This window comes from Dermacentor albipictus, chromosome 10, assembly GCF_038994185.2.
Source record: "Dermacentor albipictus isolate Rhodes 1998 colony chromosome 10, USDA_Dalb.pri_finalv2, whole genome shotgun sequence".
In the NCBI taxonomy this organism is placed as follows: domain Eukaryota; kingdom Metazoa; phylum Arthropoda; class Arachnida; order Ixodida; family Ixodidae; genus Dermacentor; species Dermacentor albipictus.
Genome location: NC_091830.1, coordinates 7,504,583 through 7,526,871, shown reverse-complemented (window position 1 = coordinate 7,526,871; position 22,289 = coordinate 7,504,583). Strand labels below are relative to the sequence as shown.

General features: G+C 41.8%; 1 protein-coding gene across 2 annotated transcripts in view; it reads left to right on the top strand.

The window, feature by feature from the left end:
• mv (lysosomal-trafficking regulator mauve) overlaps positions 1–22,289 on the top strand; it is a 107,480-nt gene that overhangs the window by 55,178 nt on the left and 30,013 nt on the right. For both annotated transcript variants that reach the window (XM_070527738.1, XM_070527739.1), the window contains 11 exons: positions 2,531–2,640; positions 4,255–4,332; positions 4,996–5,093; positions 5,752–5,844; positions 7,292–7,522; positions 9,772–9,866; positions 13,643–13,711; positions 16,353–16,484; positions 17,274–17,521; positions 18,407–18,604; positions 19,899–20,038. In XM_070527738.1, the coding sequence (XP_070383839.1) occupies positions 2,531–2,640; positions 4,255–4,332; positions 4,996–5,093; positions 5,752–5,844; positions 7,292–7,522; positions 9,772–9,866; positions 13,643–13,711; positions 16,353–16,484; positions 17,274–17,521; positions 18,407–18,604; positions 19,899–20,038 (1,492 nt within the window). The remainder of the gene's footprint in view (positions 1–2,530; positions 2,641–4,254; positions 4,333–4,995; positions 5,094–5,751; positions 5,845–7,291; positions 7,523–9,771; positions 9,867–13,642; positions 13,712–16,352; positions 16,485–17,273; positions 17,522–18,406; positions 18,605–19,898; positions 20,039–22,289) is intronic.

The following is a 22,289-nucleotide window of genomic DNA, read 5'->3' as shown; positions in this document are numbered from 1 at the left end:
AGACCTTAATGATATAAGCAAGGAGTTTCATTTATGCCAAAATTCCACCTAATCGAAGCTTAGTGTAAACAATGTCGAATCACATCCGGCACGAAAATGCCTTATACCCGATTTGTTTAAACACATTTGCATTATATACTAATATAAGCGAGACACATTTCAAAATTAGTTTGTTAATCCAGTAATTTCCTATACAGTGGAAGCCTACGGATACGTTCCTTGCTGTTGCATTTTTTGTATGTTGCGTTTTCGTGGTCTCAACCTTAATCTCATTGACTCTCATGTATTATCTTCCCCGTTGATACGTCGCCATTCTGTAATGCTCCCACCTCTTACAGTGTGGTTGAATGTGGCGGTCACATAAATGTAGTCGTTCAGAGGGACACTTGATTTCGCATATTGCTACGAAGGTGATATACGTATGCATTGCAACAAAGTGACCAAACTTACACAAGCTTGGTGCTGCACAAGCATATTGAAAAAAATTTGTGCAGAGCACTTGGCGAAGCACCTTAAGAAGTGTGCATCGGTTAAAACCTACTAGGAACCACTCACACTGGGCCAAATCTACTGAGTGCAAGGCTATGTTTATTTTGGGACTGCCATAATCGCTGGTTCTCTATAGTCAGCTTTGCTGCAATAAAGATGTGTTATGCGGTTAAACATATCAAGATTGGAAAGGGGGCCATTATCACACAACACTGTATGCTTGCGCATGCCATCCCTGGTCACAGTACGAACGCTGAGCCATCAAATAACTGTACTGGCAGTCATTCAATGCTGTTTCTGATGTTGCTGTAACAATTTGCGGCCTTTTTTCTGTTGCATTTTCCTAGCTGTTCTTTTTTTCCGCGGGCCTTTCAAAAAAATATCACTGGGATTCTACTCTACCTGTGTTCATTATATTGAGCTTTGACTATTATCAAGCTCTTCAGCGCAGCTGTGCTGCTTGCCTATCAGTTAACCTCTGAGATAGGAGCTGGTTTGGCTCCTAAGAATTATGTGTAATAAGCCCCAGTATTTAACTTAACCAGGCAGGCAATTCTGTCAAAATGTTCAGCTTCTAACTTGTAAATTGTGTTGTTTCATTGCGAAAGCATTGTACATATTGAGGTCCATAAGCGTTTAAGGTCTGTGTTCATTGCATGTGGATGTCTACAGGGTGTTTCAGCTAACTCGGGTCAAGTGTTCAAAAGTCATATGTATGCGCTATGTGTGTCGAATTGGCGCAGTATTGTTCTGAGCCATATGGAGCATGTCATGATATTTTTTCCAATTCGCCAAGCTGGGTAATTAATGAAGATTGCTTAATTAATCTACTAAATAGTAACTCTAGTGAAAAATATTCAATATGACAGTTGTAGCTCTTGTCCAGAAACAACGGATTATTTCATTTATGCTCAGATAACTACCCTGTCTAATGTTCTTCCTACCTTTCTTTAAAGTGCGTGAAATTTAAAAAATATCGCGTGATTGCCGGTTAATGCGCCGCGTGTTTAGTGCCCTGAAATGGGTAAGTTGAACGAGTTGGCAAAGGCTGTTCCGTGCATAGAGATTGATTGAACAGGCTGTTGGTGACTGCGATGGACGTTAAATGGCAAAAGGGGCGTACCATTTTAAGAAACAAATTCATCGAAAAGTCTGCCGCCACGTGCGAATGTGATATAGGACCAGACGCAGCATGGTTTTTATCTCTGTTTTTCATCACACTATTACCTAGCCTCACTCCCTCCATCGTGTTTCTTCATTGGTCCGAAAAGAAAAGAAAAATGTATGCGCTGCGTCAAATGCTGCTTCTGGTCCCATATTGCATTTGCATGTGGCGGCCGCTTTTTCGTTAAGAATTTTTTTCTTACAACAGCACACCCCGTTTGTCACTTAACGTCTACCACAGTATCTGACAGCCTGTTCAATCGATCTCTGTGCGCTGAGCAGCCTTTGCGAATTAATTCAACTTACATTAGAGGGAACTAAAAGCGCTTAGGCAGCAGTCATGTGATATTTTTAAATTTCACACACTTCAAAGAAAGGCTGGAAAAAAATTAAACAGGGTAGTTAGCGTAGATAAAATAATTTGATGTTTCTGAACAAGTGCTACAACTTTTGTATTGATGATTTTTCACTAGCTTTACTATTAAAATGTTAATTAAGCAATCTTTGTTAATTACCCAGCTTGGTGGACTGGAAAATATATCATGACATGCTTCACATGGCTCAGAACAGTACTGCGCCAATTTGACATGCATAGTGCCTATGTTCGCTTTTTTTTAATACTTGGCCCAAGTTAGCTGAAACACCCTGTATACTACTAGGGTTTGAATAGGAATGCGTAAACAATAAATATATTACAAACAGACAGTAATGACAACAGCAATGACAACAGGTGGAAAACGGAACTGAACACAGATGATTGTGTGCTTGTTATCCAACTGATCAGAGCACTCTCGATTTCTTTGTATGTGTGTGTATGTGTATTAAATTTTGCTGCGATAGTGTTCAAGCTTTCTTTATGTTCACATCGGTGTTTCAGCTATGTGACAACATAGAAGGGGCAGCACGTCTCCTTTATTCCAATGGACTGGGTGAATCACTGGCATCGATGATCGTGGCTGCTCCAAGACAGCTCCTCCTCAGCCGAAGGTAGTAAGCAGTGAATCCCGAGTGGAACTTGAAGCTTGTGCTGGTTGATAGAGATTACCAAAATAAATAAATAGTAATGCAGAAAATGAGCAAGTTGTTTATAGTTCCTTATATTTACATAGAAAGTTAGCGCTGCCACGCTATTGTTTGCATGGGAATGCTGGGATGTGGTGGCTTCAGATTGTGTTTTTTCTTCGACACCAATACGTTGTCAAGGCATACTTAGCTACCTGCGTTACACCTGTAACAATGGCTCACGTTTTACTAAAACAGCATGGAACACTGGTTTTTGTTATTGTGTAAAACTTTTTCTTTATTTAACCATGAAAGCCTGTGCTCGACTGTGCAATTTTTTCATATGTGAACAGTACCGGCAGCCACTAAAGTTGGAGGAAAAAGGACAAGGTCAGCGCTCTTAACATGTCTGTTTCAGTCATCTGTTTTTGTTTCCTTTACTTACTAGCGTTAAATGTGAGTAAACAATACAGAAAATTTGAACGGGCAAAAGAAGACTTCATAGGATCAGGTCATTCTAAGAAAGATTTATTTTTGTGGAAATGAGTACATTTGAAGCCAAACCATGTTCAGGACATGCCTCGCATACCCATGTCTCAGCTTTCCCTTAATGACACAGTGCCCATTAAGAAACTCACATAGACGGCGGTGCCAAATTTCTCTCTTCGCAATATTGTAAGAAACTACAGAATTAAGAGAAAGGTAAAAACTAAATATGGAAAAATGAGTATAGAAGAATGAAAATGAGATTTTTGAATGAGAATGAGAATGAGTATGAAGAATGATTTTTGAGCACAGGAGATTTCTTATATGTTTTAATATATTCTTCTCTCTTTGTAAAGTTTGGTGACATTTTGTGACAACATATATATTCAGTGTTGAAAAAAAATTTTAGTCTCTAGCCACTATAATGGTTTGGTGTGGCATTCAGCATAACGGCATATATAGCATTCAGCTTTGAAACACAAGTATATAAGTTCAACTTCTGTTTGGCAAAGCTGCATTCTGATAAATGTTACCTGCAGAATGCATCCACATTCCACTGTGTTAGTACACAATAATGAACCCTGGGCTGGCAAAATTATTCCAGAGACCTTTGCTACGAATTATATCTGAGCTGTAGCTTTTGATATGTTAGGCCCCATCTGCGAAACAGTGCTAAAAATCTGCAAAGCATTGTGGAACCTTAGCTTTGTTTTTCCCAGATATTGTCAACTTTTTCTTTTGTGATGTGTGAATATTATTTTGCGATGATGTAACATTCACAGTAGCTTGTCGTCAGCTTACTACTTTCATCGGTGTCTTGCATGAGCTCATTTGCACAGCGGCTGTTGCTAATAAAGGTAGCCAGGTTGTCCCTTATGAATCTTTATTGATGGCCGAAGGTTAGAATTTTTGACAGCATTTGCAAACGATGAACATTGCATTGTTTTAATTAATTAAATATTTGCTTCATTGAGAGCTGAATTTCTTGCCCCTTTAAAGCAGGTGACATATCCTCATGGTACACTGTAGTTAACGTTCTTGCTACTTTGGGGTTTATCTAGTAATTGTAAAAACTACGCCATGGAATCCTTATGTCTCGCAAATGTTTGGCAGTTCAAGTACTGGACATGGAGAAGGCTTTGTGGACTTAGTGCTGGCTGTCATCAGAAGTGCCTCTCTTGCAACAGCGAGGTAAGCACGATTCATTGTCAGAAATGAAAAATAGTTTTATTGTTAGCTTAATGCTATTTTGTAGATTTGATTAAGTAAGCATGGCCAGTTGTGGATAAACTTTAGATTGCATGTGGCAAATGTGTTCTTTTCTTGTATCAAGCATGAAACTCTTTTTATCAGTACCATGTTCGAAGGTTTTCGTAAAAGCTTATTGCAGCAACCACATTGGGCATCACGTTACTGTGTAATATATGTTTCTGTGAAATACTTGCCACCAACTTTATTCACTTTAATGATATACTGTAGTGACTGTGCTTTTGGATGTAGGGAAGGAGTGTAGAGCTGCAAAGCTATTCTGAATCTCTGTATGGCAATGCAAGATGGACTTAAAGGGAAGTTGGCATGCATTTTGTTTCCTTTGTGGCCTACAAAGGAAATGGGTGTAGTGTGAAATCAAGCGGTGTCCATTTACTTCAAACTCATGCTACCTAGAGCTGGTGTAGCATGAAGTCATGCCGCTCTCAAGTTGGATGCCAGCTTTTCAGTTCAGGAAATGATTTCTCATTTATGGCGTCTAAAATAATGTTGCTATTTGTGCATTCCTAATGCCAGGTAGAATCGGGCACTCTTTTGCAGCTTCTCCAGGGATAGCGTTCTGTTTTTCTTTTTGCTTTTTGACAGGCTTGCAATGGAACAAAGCGGCAAGATCTCGATGGAGTGCTTCCATTCACTGTGCAGTCTCTTCGCACGGCTGTCTGAAGCACACAACACAGGCTGTGGTGAGTGCCCTGCTTTTCATAAAAGGACTTTAAAAGAGAACGATAAGTTGCACTGTAATAGTAAATTACGCTTCTAACTACAAAAAAAAAAAAGTCAGTTGATTACAATACTCCCTAATGGAAAATCCGAGTGCAACTTTATATGTGATTTCATTCGCGATATGAAGTTCAGTGTTTGATGGAAGCCTGTCTGGTTGGGATGGAACATGGTGAAAAGGTAGACAAAAACCCGGGGCACTGTTCCTGTGAACAAGGCTCCCGTGTGGGAGTCGAAACGTCTTCTTTTCTTTTAAATTTTACGTTGGTCGATGCAGCGCTCTGGGTTTTTGTCTACCGTTTCACCATTTCACAATATATTGAGGTAAAGAATTTGCGACAGACATGGTGTCTCTTCTTTCTAATTATCTGGCCACGTTTACTGACATCATTATGCTCAACCAACTTGTCCAATTGGCTGTCCTGTACTGACTGTAAATTGCACCCAATTAGTTGTTGCGTACGTTGAAGAATGCTGAACAGCTTAAACCTCTAATTTTCAGTGTTACTTTTGAGCATTAATTTGCACCACGAATGCTAACAAGAAGAGTAATGCCTTTTGAGTGTTGATCTACTGCACGTTGTATTCAGGGGCTAACACCAACGTGTTTTTGCTTTGCAGGCGAGGCTTGCAAAGCTGTGCCCTTATTCAGGGAGTGCCAAGCAAAGTTGTATCTGTCAGTCCTGGAGCATATTGAGAGTTTCTGCACTGACGGTGAGTTTGATTACATCCACTGGAAAGGCTTTGTACTGGCCACAGTAGCTCTGGTGTTATGCTGCTGTGCACGAGGTTGCGAGTTCAGCCTCCAGCCACAGTGGCTGCATTTTGATAGGATTGCAGTACAAGAACACTCATTTACCATGCTTTCGGTGCACGTTGAAGAACCCCAGGTGGCTAAAGTTAATCCTGAACCTTCAAATATGGTGTCCCTCATAACCCACTGTGCGTTTTCAAGACTTCGACCCCGCAGTTTAATTTTGGCAGTGCTTTGCCTAATCCAATAGAAAAAAAAAAAAATGTTGAGCTAGTTGGTGTCTATTTGAGGATTGAGGCGTGGCAACTAGCTCTTTAAAAAAAATGCAGTGTTGCGGTGCATGCTTCCTGTGTTCTTGTTCTGGTATGTATGGCGTATTTATCATTAGTTACTGTGCTTCAAAGGCAAGCTTTCTTGTGAGCTTTTTATAGCATAGTTCAATTACTGTCTGTAACTTTCTTTATTAAGCGATTGTGTTTCAGTAATCAAAATAAGGCACCATGTATAGAAGAGTCTATTACATGTATGCATTGAAGTGTTAGTAAGTGATCCAGATCCAGAAGTCATGATCATTTCTAGTTGTGGGTGGTATTCAGCTCTTAGTTCCTGTTTTATTTTCTTTGCATCAGTTAAAAAAAGGTTTTAGCAGTCCACTAGCATTTCTCATCTGCCATTGAAATGTTTATCTACTTTTGCTTTGCTTTAATTTCACTACACCATCGCTATTTTAGTGTGGGTAATATTAATAGCAAATATTTCTTATTTGTTAAATATTACAACTATCACATTTGTTAAAATATCGCAGTTTTTCACTGTGTTTCTTTTGCAGCCAAGAGTCATTGTAGAAAGACATTCACAAGGCACTGCATTTTACAACTTCTATAAAACACTTAGTGGCAAAACGTGTATTCTGAGTACTTTCACATAAATTGGTCACTTGTATAGAGAACTGTTATACAAGCTGTGATAAGATCTGTGTTTCAGCATTCTTGCGAGCTTTATATATGTGGTGTATCTGTTGTTATTTGGTGTCTCGCTGGAAGACTCGTAGACATGGGCTTTGTACATACATGGTTTCTCCGAAAAGTAATGTCAGTGACTATATGTCGCAGTGTGCTAGGACCATTTGGGATTGGTGGAGGGGAAAGTTAGCTTACGCACACACGGTCGCTTTGTCATCTGCCACCATCTGGAGTGTTAGGACAGGCCTTTCTGTGAAACACTTTTCTTTTCGGACGTAACTCTGTATATGTTTGTGTTAGTGTGTTGAATCACTGGTTTACCTTGTACTACATATTGTTCAGTTCTAGATTGTTCAAAGTTTCACAATTCAAATAATACAGTGCAGTCCTGATAAATTTGACTTTAACAGTGTGTAGATCACGAAACGGGGAAATATCTTTACAGAAAAAAGAAGCCAGTCATCACCATCGCTTCTGGAGGCGTTTGCTTCCCTCCCAACGCCAATCATGGCAGATGTGGCACCATTGTCACCGGACATCCATCACGGTGGACGGCAGCTGAACTACTCCGATGCGAATGGACCATCACGCGAATTCGTGACTCCTTCCACATCGTCCCTGTCACGAGAGCTGGGGGCCTGGTTCGCCCTTGCCTGTGACTTCGTCATATATCAAGGTGCGCAGATCTTTTTTCTAAATAATAGAAATAGCTATCACAAACAAATATTTGGCAAATATTTGACAAATTGCCAGACAAATATGTGTTTAGCGCATTCTTCAGTATTGCTGATTGAAACTAGGTTTCGTGTGGCAAACTAATATGTGTAGTTAAGACTATGATTCCAGTAAATGCTGGAATCATAGTCTTAACTATGATTAGTACAGTGAAACCTCGTTAAACCGTAGTCGGCCGGAGCTCGGAAAAAGTACGTACTAAACGGTAGTACTGTTTAAGCGAAATAGCATGAGATCGCCCACTTATCTGTCGAAAACGGAACTCAGAGAGAGTGCGATGAAAGGGGAAAAACATGCAGTATTTATTCACTTCGCGGGACGTAAATGTTATTTTCGTTTGATATCGCGGCGGCCTAGCACGACGACAGCGGCTTCAAACTTACTGAAGCTGCGTGCCAGCTTCTCAGCCAGCCCCCCTCCTCTCGGCAAACACTCGTACGGCAGATTCCTCGTTGGCGTTACGTATTCTCCGTGCACGCGCGCGGTAGTGCTGCATAAGTCCCGGGGCGCCTTTTTCATTGCCGGGTGCCGGAGTTCGGAAAACTTTTCGTTTGGAATAGTTACGTTATCGCGCCCCTGTTCTCCTTGCGACGATCGCATTCATGAGGCTGACGTAACGCGCAGCTTCTGCCACTGTCGGGCCTGAATAGCCCGTGCTGTCGCTTTCCGTGTCGTCCTCATCACTGTCGCTAGTTGACACTTCGGAAACAACAGCGGCAACGATGGTGAAAAGTCGAACCTCGTAGCCGACATCTCTTCGCGGTCGCAGCAGCGCTGCCGAGCAACTTCGCATTCCAAATGCCACACACTATAGTCAACAGCAGATCCATATCGCGGGCCAGCGCCGACTTCTTCGTGTCACGTTCGGTAGCACGGACGATGTCTAATTTTTCTTCTATGCTGAGCACCCGGCGTCTTTTTTTATCCTAGCTTCGGCATGACCCGAGTCCTCGCTTGCACGACGGCACAACGCTCTCCGGCATGGCGTCCATGCGGCGTCGAAATGATGTTGATGTTGATGCGGCTTCACGTGCAAACGCACAGGGCGCTTGGAGGCCGTTGTACCGATCTCTGAGGCTTGTTGTTCTGCCGGGCCGCCCGATGGAGACGACGCACCGCCGTGTTCGCGCGACGAAAAGTGGAAACACTACGTTTTAACCGATGCGTACGCAATAAGCTGGTACGGTTTATGCGGATACAAAATACATTATGTTCAATGGCCGCTGAGTCGGGGAATTGACTTTACTACTTTTAAACCGAAACTACTGTTTAAGCGGGTACGGTTTAACGAGGTTTTACTGTATACCTACCATGAGGCAGGTCTTGTCATTTTAGGTAAGCTTTATAATTTTGCAAAAAGTCAACACATGTAAAAAAGTGTTGCTGAATTCAGTTGCAGTTGCCATCAAAAACTTAGAAATGTCACATAATCCACTGGTGACCAATACTTATGGGAGCCACTGATTGGAATTGATGCATGGCTTGCAGACTGTCGTGCCTTAGTGGATTTAATTATGATTGAATTATGCTACTGCTTGTGCTCACTGCTTCACATGAAGCTAGGTTTCGAATTCATGCACTTTTGCATTATGTAAGTGTAGGGCTCATGCTCTGTGATGGGTGTGACCAACTCATTCAGCCGACAGAACCATGCAGCCTCTTTAATGTGACAGTATGTAGAAGAAAAGAACACAAAGTGGGCAACTGCCAATCTGCAGCAAGCCATAGTAGGACATAACTTCATCAAACAGCTTTTTCAGCGCAATCAGAGCAATCAGAACAAACAAAGAAGCACACTCAGACACTACTTACTCTCAACTGAATATTTATTACACGAGGCACAAATTCTAAGAAAATGTGCATGTGCGACAAGAAAAGAAAAAGACAAAACACAACACGAAAGGCAAAGCATTGTGTTTAACACTCGTGTGTGCTTATGAAGAATTCAATCTCCTTATCACTTAATGAGATACTAGGCTGACTGATACACTGCGCACTGTTTCGGATAGTGTTACACGCTTCTAAGAGGGTTGTTTTGTTCATGTCAGTGTGCATGCGTCAGATTATCGTGTTGCTAAATACTGGCTCGCATTGATGCTTTGTGCACTGCGCTACCAGGTTTGAGAATCGGTCCTTCCAGTTCGAGAATAGGACATAATAGTAAGCAATGCATATTTGGTGTTGTTCCAGAGCTGTCTTGTGAGAGACCACCGACAGAGCTTTCACTGGTTGCCACACTGTTGAGGAATGCAGTTGCCGGTACAGCCTTAAGTCACCTCAGCAAAGTGAGTAGGGAGATTTCTGGTCTGTGCGCATTTCCTTCTAGTTCTCATTCTTAGTGCACTTGCAATTTTGTTGCTTTAGAAGCAATTTGAAATGTAACCTACAGCCATTCAATTATTTCCTTTTTTGAGGGGGTGGTAAGGCTATTGAATAATCCTAGTACTTAGCTGTGCATCAACCAGTAGGATGTTTATAAATAAAATGCTGCAAACTCTTGACATTAAAAATTATATTAGCAAAACAAGGAAACCTGTAGGTACTTTAGGGCTTTGTCACGAGTAGAAGCAATTTTTGTAGGTGTCTTGCAGCTAAAAAAGAAATAAAAATAAGATGCCCAAATGAGCCTTAATGCTGTTTCCATATTTTATTTTATTCAGTAGAGTGAATCAGGGGCTTAAAAAGATCTGGCTTAAATTATAGCTCTCAAGTAAAATTCAGAAGCAGTAGAAACTGATCAACTCATTAGATAGACAGCATATTAGATTAACATGCAAAAGCACAATTACACGAGTAAAGGGAGAGATTGTAGAACACAGATAGTTAACAACTTAATTTCGCCTGGTAATTAATTCGTTGTAGTAGGAATGTGTTGTGGGAACCTTTTGTTAATGTTAGTGTTATAAACTGAAAAAAATTAGTTTATTTATTAATTCAAACTTGTTGCGTGTTAAAAAATAAAGTACAGCCAACTTCTGTTAATTTGACCTGGACTTGACCAACAAAATTAATTGAATTAAAATTGACACAGAAAAAAAATTCTATAACATACTGCTGATTCATTTGGCAGTTTTTGCCCGATTCTAACTCGCCCCCAAATCAAATGCGTGCTCACTTTCTATGCGTCCAAAATAGAAAACTAGCGTAGAAATTAGTTCCAGGGTGTCTGCCGACTGGGCAATCCAGGAATTCTCAGAGATATTCGATAGTCTAGAAATACTCAGGCAAATCTCGGGGAATTTGTGCCTCTATCAGTGAAAATCAGTTGTAATTTTATTGAAAGAGTGACAGACAACAAAAGTCGCACTAATGCTGGCTCGAGTAACAGAAGGGAATGGTAACAAATCGTCTTTGACGCCGTGTCGTAGGCTGGAAGAGTTGCCAGTGTACAGTCAACGACCGATTTTCCAGGCGCGCAATTTTTGGGACATGCCCGGTAATTCGGATGGCTTTGTGGAACCGCCACATACCCCATAAAGTCAATGTGTAAGAACGTCTGAAATTTCGGGCGCAAGAACCATTCGCCGTCTGATTTTCCGGACTTTTTGGCAGGTCTGAAATTGCATTAATCAATGCCACCACTGCCACCATTTTGATTATGTCGCTGCCTCGAACTGGCGCTCTTGCACGCAGATCCGCTGGCAGCTGTAGTCCCTGCTGTGGCAACGTTAGGTCTAGCTGTTTCGACGTTCACTTTTAAGTTTCTTGCCGTTTGGTTCCGTGTTTTTTATTGAAGTAATTCGCAGCTGTCTGCAATGACACCGACTCCGCCATTGCAATCCTCACGATTGACTTCGAAGCTTAGAAAGCATGGCGATGATGCTGTTTTCCAAGTCAGCTTCGCCTCAATACAGCAGTGTTACGCGGGAAATACATGCGAATTATTCCGGTGAAACTTAACAAGCGTGGGGAGTGGCAATTGTCACGGTACACAGTGTGTATTCCTTAATTATCCACGCGTGCGCCTGCTGTATCCTGTCAAAATATGAGCACCGATATGCCTTTAAGTGTACTAGCAGACCTTCAGCACTCAGCGTGCATTGTATGCCCTGCGCTTGTCACCTGAAATTGGCCACACCTGGTGGAGCCCTTTAAGAGCAGTAAAAGACATGCATTAATTTTTTCGAACATTTTCGCGGCCCCTAGGGAGTCCGAAAAATCGGACCTTGACTGTACAACTGACCAAGAGAGCGCTTCAAATGGTCCATAGGGCGAACACGCAGCGGAAGGAGGACAACAGAAAGGAACGACGCATTGAGGAGTGAACGGGAAAGGAAGTGTGCCGCTGCTTCTTTGAAGAAGCTTGAGCTCAAAAAACAAGGTGTTCGCTGACGCCGAGATGCAGGTGTCCCTCATTCAAACCAAAATAAGCTCTTTAAAGCAGGGAAACGCAACCCTGAAGCATTGTGCAGAGGCTGAGAGTATGTCAGGACAGTTGAGGTTGACTTTCCAGCTGCTGACAGAATCTCACTTGTGCCATAGTTCGGGCCTAATACCAATGGGCTTGCTATCAGTTGATAGAAATAGCTCGTTTTCGAAAATATTTGCTTCTGTGTGCATCTCTTTTGATTTATATTTGTTCGACTCGATTTGCAATGGGCTTTACCATTTTTTATTTTGGAGATAATTTATTCGCTGCGCATATTACTGAACTATCCAGTTTCCTATTTTGAATAAAATAAACACTACTCCTTACTATTAAAACAGGGTAAACTATTAAACTTTGTCACAAGTGAGACTCCTGAAAGAGAGTCTCACTTGTTACAAAGTTCGGGCCTCATACCAATGAGCTTGCTATTAATTGACAGAAATAGCTCATATTCGACAATATCTACTTTTGTATGCATTTCTTTGTATTCATATTTGAAGATGTTTGACTCGATTTGCAATGTGCTTTACCATTTTTTTCGAAGATATTTTATTCGCTATGCATTTCATTAACCCCTGCCTTCCGTTTTCTTTTTGAATATAATAAACACTACTCCTGACTATTTAAACTGATCTTTTTTAACATGCTTACTAGAGAGTGACAGTATCAGGCGACACAGTGGCAGCCTGTCTTGACATAAAACAAAGTTCTGTGTCACTCTGGAAATTTTGCAGAGGCACGCAGGGAAAACCTGGAAAACTCAGGGAATTTGGAAATGTCAACTTGGTAGACACCCTGGTGACACTAAAGCTCCTAAACAAAGTAGAAATATAACACACATCTGATTTGTTTGTGAGAAAATTCGTTGCACAATGCTTGTTTTCTAAAGCTAGCTGTGTCGCAGGGTTATAAAGTCAGCTTCGCCGCATTACATTTCGGTTATGCGGCAAAGCATGTAAACGTTGCAAAGGCGGTTTTGGTTTAATGTCCGATTACACCACGCAGGCAGCTTTTGGATCAGTTTTCTTTTAGAAAGAAAGGTGTGCAATAAAATCGGGTAAATACTGTCATCAAACAATTGTGGGCTATGGTTATCGCTTAAGAGTCTTCCTAGGGCGGCCTGTAAATATGCTTTTTTGATGAGAGATGACGTGTGCTAAACACATTCCCTGTCTCCTAAGCTCCGCCGAGACAGACGCTTCCACTAAAGGGGTCATTATCAGTGTCACCCAGAGGGGTTAGGTGCATGCCTGCTGCTTGGTCATGTTCGGATGATCCGTCCAAGGCCAATTTTAGGAGTGCAATAAAGAAGGTTTGGGCCCATAGAGATGCATGGGCATTGGTCAGGACCCTCATCAGGGATCGAATCAACTGAAAAATAGAACTAACCGGAGTTGAATTAATGGAAATCTACTGTGTAAATTTAAAATTCATAAGCTGTATTTATTCTGGCATAGGCAGGGTTCATGTCAGTATTTTCAGTGCCTTATAGTAATGCAAGTGAAAGTATCATGTAGGCCGGTAATACTTGCTGATGGTCACAACATAATTCTTCCCTTCATGTATGTGCAAGATGAATAAGCATGAAATTCAGTTTTTTCACTGTCTGTTTTTATTGTGTGCCTCTGATATTTTGTGGAGACTGCAGGTGTAGTTGTTCTACAAACAGGGAATGCTGATTTGTGCTTTCAGAAATCAAAACGCAAGCTTTCGTCTCGTGAAAGGGTGCTGTCTTCTCTGAAGCACGTGTTTCAGCCTCAGGTGGGTTTTCTACATCCTTCGAATCTCGGATCCTCCATGAAAGCACTGCAGGTATTTTGTTACTGTGATCAACAATTTATTTTGAGGTACATAATGGGATCAAGCACATGTTGATGTAGCTTCTAAAGTTTCATACTCATTGCTGGATTTGCTTCATTTCACAGATGTGTGTCAAGGATGAGCTTGCATTATTAAAGCGACAGCTTTCTTTGGCTCTTCCCCCACGTGGTGGTTTACGTGTTTCTAGTCATTTATGAGAGGCGAGCTAGCTTGAGCTGCTAGGCATGTGCTTGCTGCTGTCATGCCGAGCAGACAACTTCGGCACTGGTATAGGCAAAATCTTGGCCAACCTCCGCAATGAGTGTGCCGAAATGACACAAGGGGTGCAATGTTGAAGCGGTACCACCCCATTCACAACAGACACCTTTGTGTCGAGCACGGCCACTTGAGGAGTAGCCATTGCAACAAAGTTGCAGCCATGATACTAGGAATAGTGGAGGCTGCTATCGTGTTTCAACTGGCGTGCTGTGATTATAGCAAGGTATACCGTGTCGTGGTGTCATTTGGCATTGTAGTTGGTAGTGGGATTGCCTCTTTGTACGTCTGCTGATGTGCCCATCAGGCCTTGTGATTAAGGGATGGCATGGGGATATCCAGCAGGTTACACAAGAAAGATATCAGTGAGTTTGACAATCATGGTTGCTACCACAATGTCTTTAAAATATTACTGTTATAATGTGTTAGCATGCACATGGTTGCTTTGACAATAATGTTTCATTTGAAATCAGGTTACTTAAATTAAATTCCAGCCTTGTTTGAGGAACTTTCAGTGAGCACTAATATTTAAAATCTTTCTGTGTTGTCACCTTGAAAATTAACAGGTCATAACGCTGACTTGACGTACCATGAATGTGATAGAAATATGAAAATCTGAGAGTATGTGGTTATATAGTGTGAATTTTTTTCTATCATTGTGCTTGCTTGAACAGCTTGTGCACTTCCCATGCTAATGTGCGAGAACTCCATCCATGGTGCTTCTACAGCAGACTTAAATCATGTTTGTTTAGTTGTTAAGGCATATTGTTGACTCTGCGCATTTATGCTAAAACATTTTACCCCTGCAGAGCAAAGCCCACTGCTCGTGTGCATTACACAGCAATGGACGGCACTGTACACCTCTGCTTCGCTGAGAGCAATGCAAAAAAGCCTTGCTGACACAGTCCTAGTTCATGTCATTTTCTGGTTCATATGATCGGAGCATTGAAAATATAATTTCCAGGTCTGATGCTTCTCACATATTTTTGTTTCTTACTTTCTTCCAAAAACATGTGACTGATGTTTTATGACATTTGTCATCATTTTAGATTACAGCTTCTTTCAGTGATGTGCATCACATATTGCTTTCCTGTCAACTACTCTCCACAACCTTAACTCTTTCTGTACCGCGCCAACTGGGCATCGTTAGCCCGTTAATGATGGTTTGAAACAGCACTTTCAAGACCTTCCATACTGCTCATGGACACACTGCACTATCAGACGTGGAGGAGAACAATTTTTGTGTTTTTTTAGCAGCAAATTTTTTTTTCCCCACCTTGCGGTGATTTTTGAATGCGCTTTGAAGTTTTCGTGATCATCAAAGTAGAAAGTAAAAATGGCTGTTTGCTATCTTCGGTTTGAAGTGCTGCTTTTGAGACTTTCCGTGCTGCTTATGGACACTTTGCGCCATTGGATTTGAAGGAGGGGAACTATATTTTTGTTTTCTAAGCAGTTAAATATTTTTCCGCCAGGTGGTAATTTTTGAATGCACTCCAAAGTTTCAGAATCTTCGTAGTAGAAAAAAAAAAAAAAGAATGGCCGCCTTCGTGATCCACGCGCGCACTTCCAAAGATTGCAGATCTTGCGATTTCGCAGCGTTTGCGGCTGATTTTATCGATGGATCGAGCAGCAGCTAGTGTGAGGATGCTGCCTTTTTGTCCCACTTTGACTTATAGAGCGATGACAATGATGACACAAACCAGCCCAGAACATTGGCGGCTGCAGTCCGGCACGCCAAACTATAGTGCTTGCACTTAAATTTTTGTAGTGGAATACCTTGTTCAATGAAAAATATAGAATTTTTTTGGAGATAGTGCCATTTAGACAGCAATACATTTTGTATATCTCATAATTTTTGTTGCATATTTTTCTTAGTAGATACAAGCATGTCTTTATAGACTTTTTTCACTTTTATCCCACAATCTTGATTCTGGCAATTTGTATCTTTTTTATGACATGTATCTCGCTAATAAATCTTTTATGCATGAAAAGTGCATTCATTATGCTTTTTGTTTATGTATTACATAAAATATTAGGTGTTGTAGTTCCTTCAGAAAAAAGATTTGGCCTAACATACAAAAAACACCTACTTTCACTATGTTAAGTATTTCTCAATGAAAACCCACTTAACAAATGAGGGAAACAAGGTCACAGGAAATGTGGTAATGTTTGTTGCTTTGTGACAAGCATGCATTGTCAGGTGTGCTAATTTTTACAATAAAAGAAGTGTAGACTCAAAGAGCCATATTTTGTTTACTTCTATTAGGTAGTTCTTCACATTAGTCCTTGATAATAAATGCTGGTCTTACTGCATCTCTCATAACAGCTGTCGAGGCTTTGTGTCAACCTTCTCGCCCCCGGCCAACATGCTGCTTTACGCATCCACGTGGCAGAGGTGCTCGTGTCTTGTGAGCAGCACAGGCAAGCCCTCAAGACGACTTTGGGATCATCGAGCGATGTACGCAAGTTCTCAGCCTCCTTGGCAAAGTCTTTCCAGGATCAGCTTGCGTGACAAATTTTGATAACTAGAACGTTACGACACAGTACTCCTAGGATGGATATCTGAGCTGATTAGTAGTTCATTATGGAGGAATCTACAGTGATCATATGGTGAATTATGACAAAAGACAAAATCAGTGGTGGCTCGTTTGCGAGTCAGTAACTTCTAGTTCTTTCATGTTAGCACTGACATCTTTGATGTAGAAGCCTTGTGAGAGACATGTTAGCTTTGTTCATGATTTATACTAGTACAGTGGTTAGTGCCAACCAAAATGTTTTAGAAGAATTGACATTTGGGCAAGTTGGTACTGGTTGAACATATTCAAGGGGCAGCACAAGACGACTAAGACTAAGACTTCTTTTTGTCTTAGTCATCTTGTGCTGCCCCTTCAGGATGCTCAAAATATTTTTCCTGGCTTTTCAGTGTCACCTTTGATTTCTTTTCCTGTGTATCTTGCTGACTGGGCCAGTGTAGTACACATGTGTACACAAAATAAAATTGGATGCCAACAGTAGATACAGACACAACACACACTGGATACTAACAAAGTACGGCAGGCTAATGTAATCTAGCATTGGCATATCCTGAACATAATGCCACTCATAAGTTTAGTATCAGTCCATAGAAGTGCCATCATGTACCACTGTAACAGAAGCGTTTTCCCACTGCTGTATGTGGTGATGTCAAGTTAGTGCACTTGTGAACTGTGGAACACATGTATGACCTTAGCTCATTCATGTGTTTCAGGTTCGCCTGCAAGTGAGGACCTTTGTGCAAGAGTTGCTGAGTGGATCGGCTGCCCGTTGTGATGCCAGAATAGGCAGCACAGTCGTGTCATTGGTGGCTGTATTGGCTCAGGAGCTGCCCAGCGTCATGCCGAGAAATCCCAGGCAGGAGGTTCATGCCAACGAGGAGCAGATCAAAGAACGCTGGTTGAACCAGTGGACGGCCCAGCGGGAAACTTGGCTTTCACAGACTGCTCTCGGTCCGGACCGGTAAAGGAAATGGGTCTTACTCTGAATGTCTTTGACAGAGACCTTATTTGATGGGTAACTGCATCATAGGGCCTGGCCAGTTCCATACATGGACGTTTTACTAGCCTATGGCTACAAGTACCAATGGTGATGCATATGCCTGCAAATATCTGTGAAGTTCAATAAATAAAACTTGTTGTACAAGAAGCTTCAAATGTCTTAGATCTTGTAGAAGACAAGGTGGGGCTCTCAAAATTTAATGTTCTCATTTGAGTCAGCTTGGAGCTTGTTTTCCTGCATTTGGAAAATATCGTCTTAGAACATTCCTGAAGTTAAAAGCGCAACAGGCACACTAACTGGCAGCCAAAGCTTGACAGAAAGAAATGTGTACACAGGCTGCGATGCATGCTCTAAACTCTGCGATGTCCTGGCATAAATGATAAAGAATCTTGAGATGACTTGGCAACATGACTTAGAGCTGGTCCCATCTAATCTACTGCACACAACACGCTCTAAGGGAAAGGAATAAATAGGTGAAGGCACAGCCGTCACATTTAAGAGCTTGCCTGAGAAAATAATGCATTCATCTAGTTGTTATATTGTTTCATGTTAGTTTGTATGACTCACTCAACTGCTTATCCCGGTTTCACACACTAAAATGCAGGAATGCAGCATTGCTCATTTAATGCAAGGATTACATGGAGGAAGATTATCCATGGAGTTGTTACGTGGTATAGTTTCTTCAAAACAGTGTCACCTGACTGGCTATTGCCTTTATCTATGAGTATCTTGATTTTAGTGAGCATGAGCAAGATTGTGCTTAAGCCAGTGACATGAACAAAGGAACAGTTGTTGCTTTGTATATGAGAATGTGTGTTCAATGTGTATCGTTTTTTTGTCTTGCAGCAAGAATGGCCGGCTACGAAAGCTCGAGGCCAAGGCGTCACAAGTGGTTGCCGAAGGAGCCAAGGTGACTCGGTCAGTTGCGGAGTTGCTGCATGCACTTCGCAAGGAGGTCCTACATGAAGCTAAGGCGAGGTCGGGGCGAGACTTGGTGCTCAAGCAGACATGGTCTCGCCTGGCTGCTCAGCTCACTCATGAAAGGTGCATGCATGTTCATGCTTGTGCATACCGGTGCAAGCCTTTGTCCATTTTTATTCATGGTACTGTAGAACAGTATGAACGAGAAGAAAAGGGGTTAACCGAGGGGCCCGATTTTTATTAATCATGTCATAAGAAGCCAATAAACAAAGACACCAAGGACAACATAGGGGAAATTACTTGTACTTACTAATTGAATTAAAGAAATGATAAATTAATGGCAGTGAAAATGGATGAAAAAACAACTCGCCGCAGGTGGGGAATGATCCCACGCGTAATGCATTGCATCGCACGCATAATGCGAAGACTTGGGATCATTCCCCAACTGCGGCAAGTTGTTTTTTCATCCGTTTTCATTGCCATTAATTTATAATTTCTTTAATTCAATTAGTAAGTACAAGTAATTTCCCCTATGTTGTCCTTGGTGTCTTCGCTTGTTGGCTCCTTATGTAGAACAGTATGGTAGATATATACAGCAGAACTGTACAGTAGAACTAGTCAGTAAAACTGCACATTCAATATGTACAGTAGAACTATACAGCACAACTGTTTAGCAGATCTTTACAGTATAACTACCCAGTAGGTCTGTACAGCAGTTGTGTACAGTAGAACTATACAGTTGACATGTGCACTTGAACCGTGCAGTAGATCAGTACAACTGTACTACACAGTAAAACTATTCAGCAGAATCGTACAGCAGAAATTTACAATACAGTAAAACCTCGTTAATTCGGATTTCACTGGAAAAAAATGTCTACATTAACCAAATGTTGAATTATCGAGGGTATCAAGAAAACAATAAACAAATGCTTGCTTTGTCAACACACTTTTATTCACTGAGCGAATGAGCCAATCCTCTTTCTATTTTGCACTAAAGCAGTGTGCAAGCTGCAGTTCTCGTCATCTCCTGGCTGATTAGCACTCGCAGTGGTGAAGGCCTGACAATTTCCTTCACAGCCCGGCCGCAGTGCGCCTCTTCATCTTAGACAGGTTTTTTACTACTGCGCACACATCCCGATAATTTTTTCACCATTGAGCTGGTTGCCGTCCATCGCGATGTAGCCAGTGCTCTTCATCCTCGAAAGCTTGTCAAAATGAAACTAGTGTTTGCCGCAACCGCTGCGGATGAAACAACAACCGTTGTTGATGCGAGCATGGATGGCGACCTTGAAGTTCTGAAGGAGCATGGCCGATGCACACACTAAATCAAAACACAAGTACCATTTGCTGCAACTGCAGACGAAACTGATTACGTTTTTTTGATTACGTGATTAACCTCTGATGTACTTGTGCGCAGGGCGCCATGGCACCTGCCTGAGAGCTTCCCAACCGCCTGGGAGCTGGACCCAACAGAAGGACCATCGCGAATTCGTCGACGCCTGCGGCGAGCCTTCTTGGCCGTTGACCCCAAGTTCATAATGCCTCAGCACCGGAAAAGTCAGTCTTAACTTCACCTTTTAACTTGTGTAGGATTTGCATAAATGATTAGCATAACTTCTTCAATTAAAGTGCAGTGTTATGTGTAATTTCTGGCTTACCTGAAGGGGCCTTGAGCCACTTTTTATCCAAGGGGAGAAAGGCATTTGAAATGAAAATAGGCCATTTCAGAAATACTTTGCCGCAAAAAGTACTTCAATGTGTTCAGCAGAAGCAAAGTTATTGGCAATCAAACACGGCCTTCGCTGTGCCTCCGTCTCTTCAATGCCTTGCACTGTGAAGGCTATGGCGCAGCGGGGCATGCCCACAATGCTCCGCCTTCTGATTATCACCGTGGCACGCAGTTCAAATTTAATTTTGAACGTTAATGTAGGCGCTATGACTTCTAATTTTGGTACCTACGATGCGCTACTAATAGCTACTGGCCGCCACTACCAATAGCAGTCGCGTATGGGAATCCACTTTATTACGAAATAAAGTGTAAGCCTTGCTTCCTTAAGAGAGTAAGGAGGCAGGCTTCTGTTCAAAAGAGAGCGTTTGAGAGAGAGGTGACTTTGCGATCTGCTTGCGAGCTCCACGCACTGCGTAAGACAGCAAAATTTGCCTGAGATGTTCACAACAGCATATGCAACCCACAAACTACGTTGTTTCACCAAGCCTAAGGGGTGGTTCAGGGCTCCTTTAAGCAGCAGAGCCAAAGCTACAAGGCATGTGAGTACAAATTCTTGCGCAGCGAGATATAGTGCTGTAGTTTGGAACCCATTGCTCGACTAAATGGCCTTGACAAGTGGTCTCGTCGGCAGGTGTTTACTTGGAAGCTTTTCTGGAAGTCACAGCTGGGTTATTTTGTGTTATTTTGCTTTACTTTTACGTAAAATATTTGTCAAGGCTCTGTGATATGCTGAAAATAGAGCTCTCCACTTGTTCGAGAGAAAACATGCGAAGAACAAAAGAGATCAATGCGACGCTGCCATTTAGACATTAATTTGCATTTAAAAAGTAGAAATAATCAATTGATTTGACACTGGCTAAATTCATATGCGAGGGAGCTACAGCACTGCAGTGGCTTCCGCCTGGGTAGTGATTTGTTCGTGAAAATGGCACCCACAGACTCGCCTGTGCGGTATTGTTCCAAGTTGCTATCTTACATGAGAGGAACGAAGCAACTGGCGTTGAACATGCTTGGAACAGTACAGAAGTGTAGCAAAGGTGCAAGCATGAACTCTGCAATGAAGAGAATGGCTGCGCTTACGAATCAGCGAATGCACCCTGTACAAGTGGATGTTACAAGAAGGACCGAGAGGTCGCACCACCATCCTGTGCAATGTCACACACTGGCCAAGCGTTTCTTCTGAATCTTCCGCTTCCTCCATCTTCGCAAACCTCCTTCTCGTCTGCATCTTTTAAATGTTAAAGGGCTCTGGCATTTCGAATGTGCACAACATATCGGAGCAAATTTTTTACCGCTGCTATCACAACAGCTGATCTCGCGGCGATTCCCACAGTGTTCATAGATGGTGCCGCCACCAGCACTGCAGCTGTTGCCACCAGCTGACGGCAAGGCACAGAAGGACAACTTTAATATGTGTTCGCTCCCCTGATTGGTCGAGCATGCCCGTAGCTTTCACAGTGCTAAGAGGAATGGCTGAAACAGAGTGTAGGCTTTAATTTACTCGAAAGGCTGCCTTGTAATGGTGCTGTAGTGGTAGTTTACATTGCTTTCTGCTTTTATTTGGAGCTTATTTCCCGAGTCCTTTTATTCTTTTTATTCCTTTTACGATTTCTTTTTCTCTGGAACTCATTCTGGCAACATCTGCCATGGCGGCTCAGTGGCCATGGCGTGGTGTTGTTTGTAGAAGGCCCGATTCCCTGTTACTCGTGTACTTAGGTTTAAGTGCACGTAACCTCAAGTAGTCAAAGTTAACATGGAATAATTCACTTTGGTGCCTTCGTAATTCACTACGCAACTTTAGGAAGTTAAACCCCACAATTTAATCTAATTTGTTTTGGGAGCTTCTCTTTTAGGGTAACATAAATATGATGCATTAATTACATTTGCTGTACTGATAATTGTGGTATACATGAACTGTTTACACCTTGACTTGCAAAAAATATGGCACTGTAAATTGGCTGTTGTGTTGAATTGAGGGTCCAAGTCGCGCCTCTCAGCTGCTGAAGCAACTTCAATTAAATTTGGTACCTTTAAAAGAAATGTTCATATTCTAATGAATTGGGAGGAGATACCTGTATT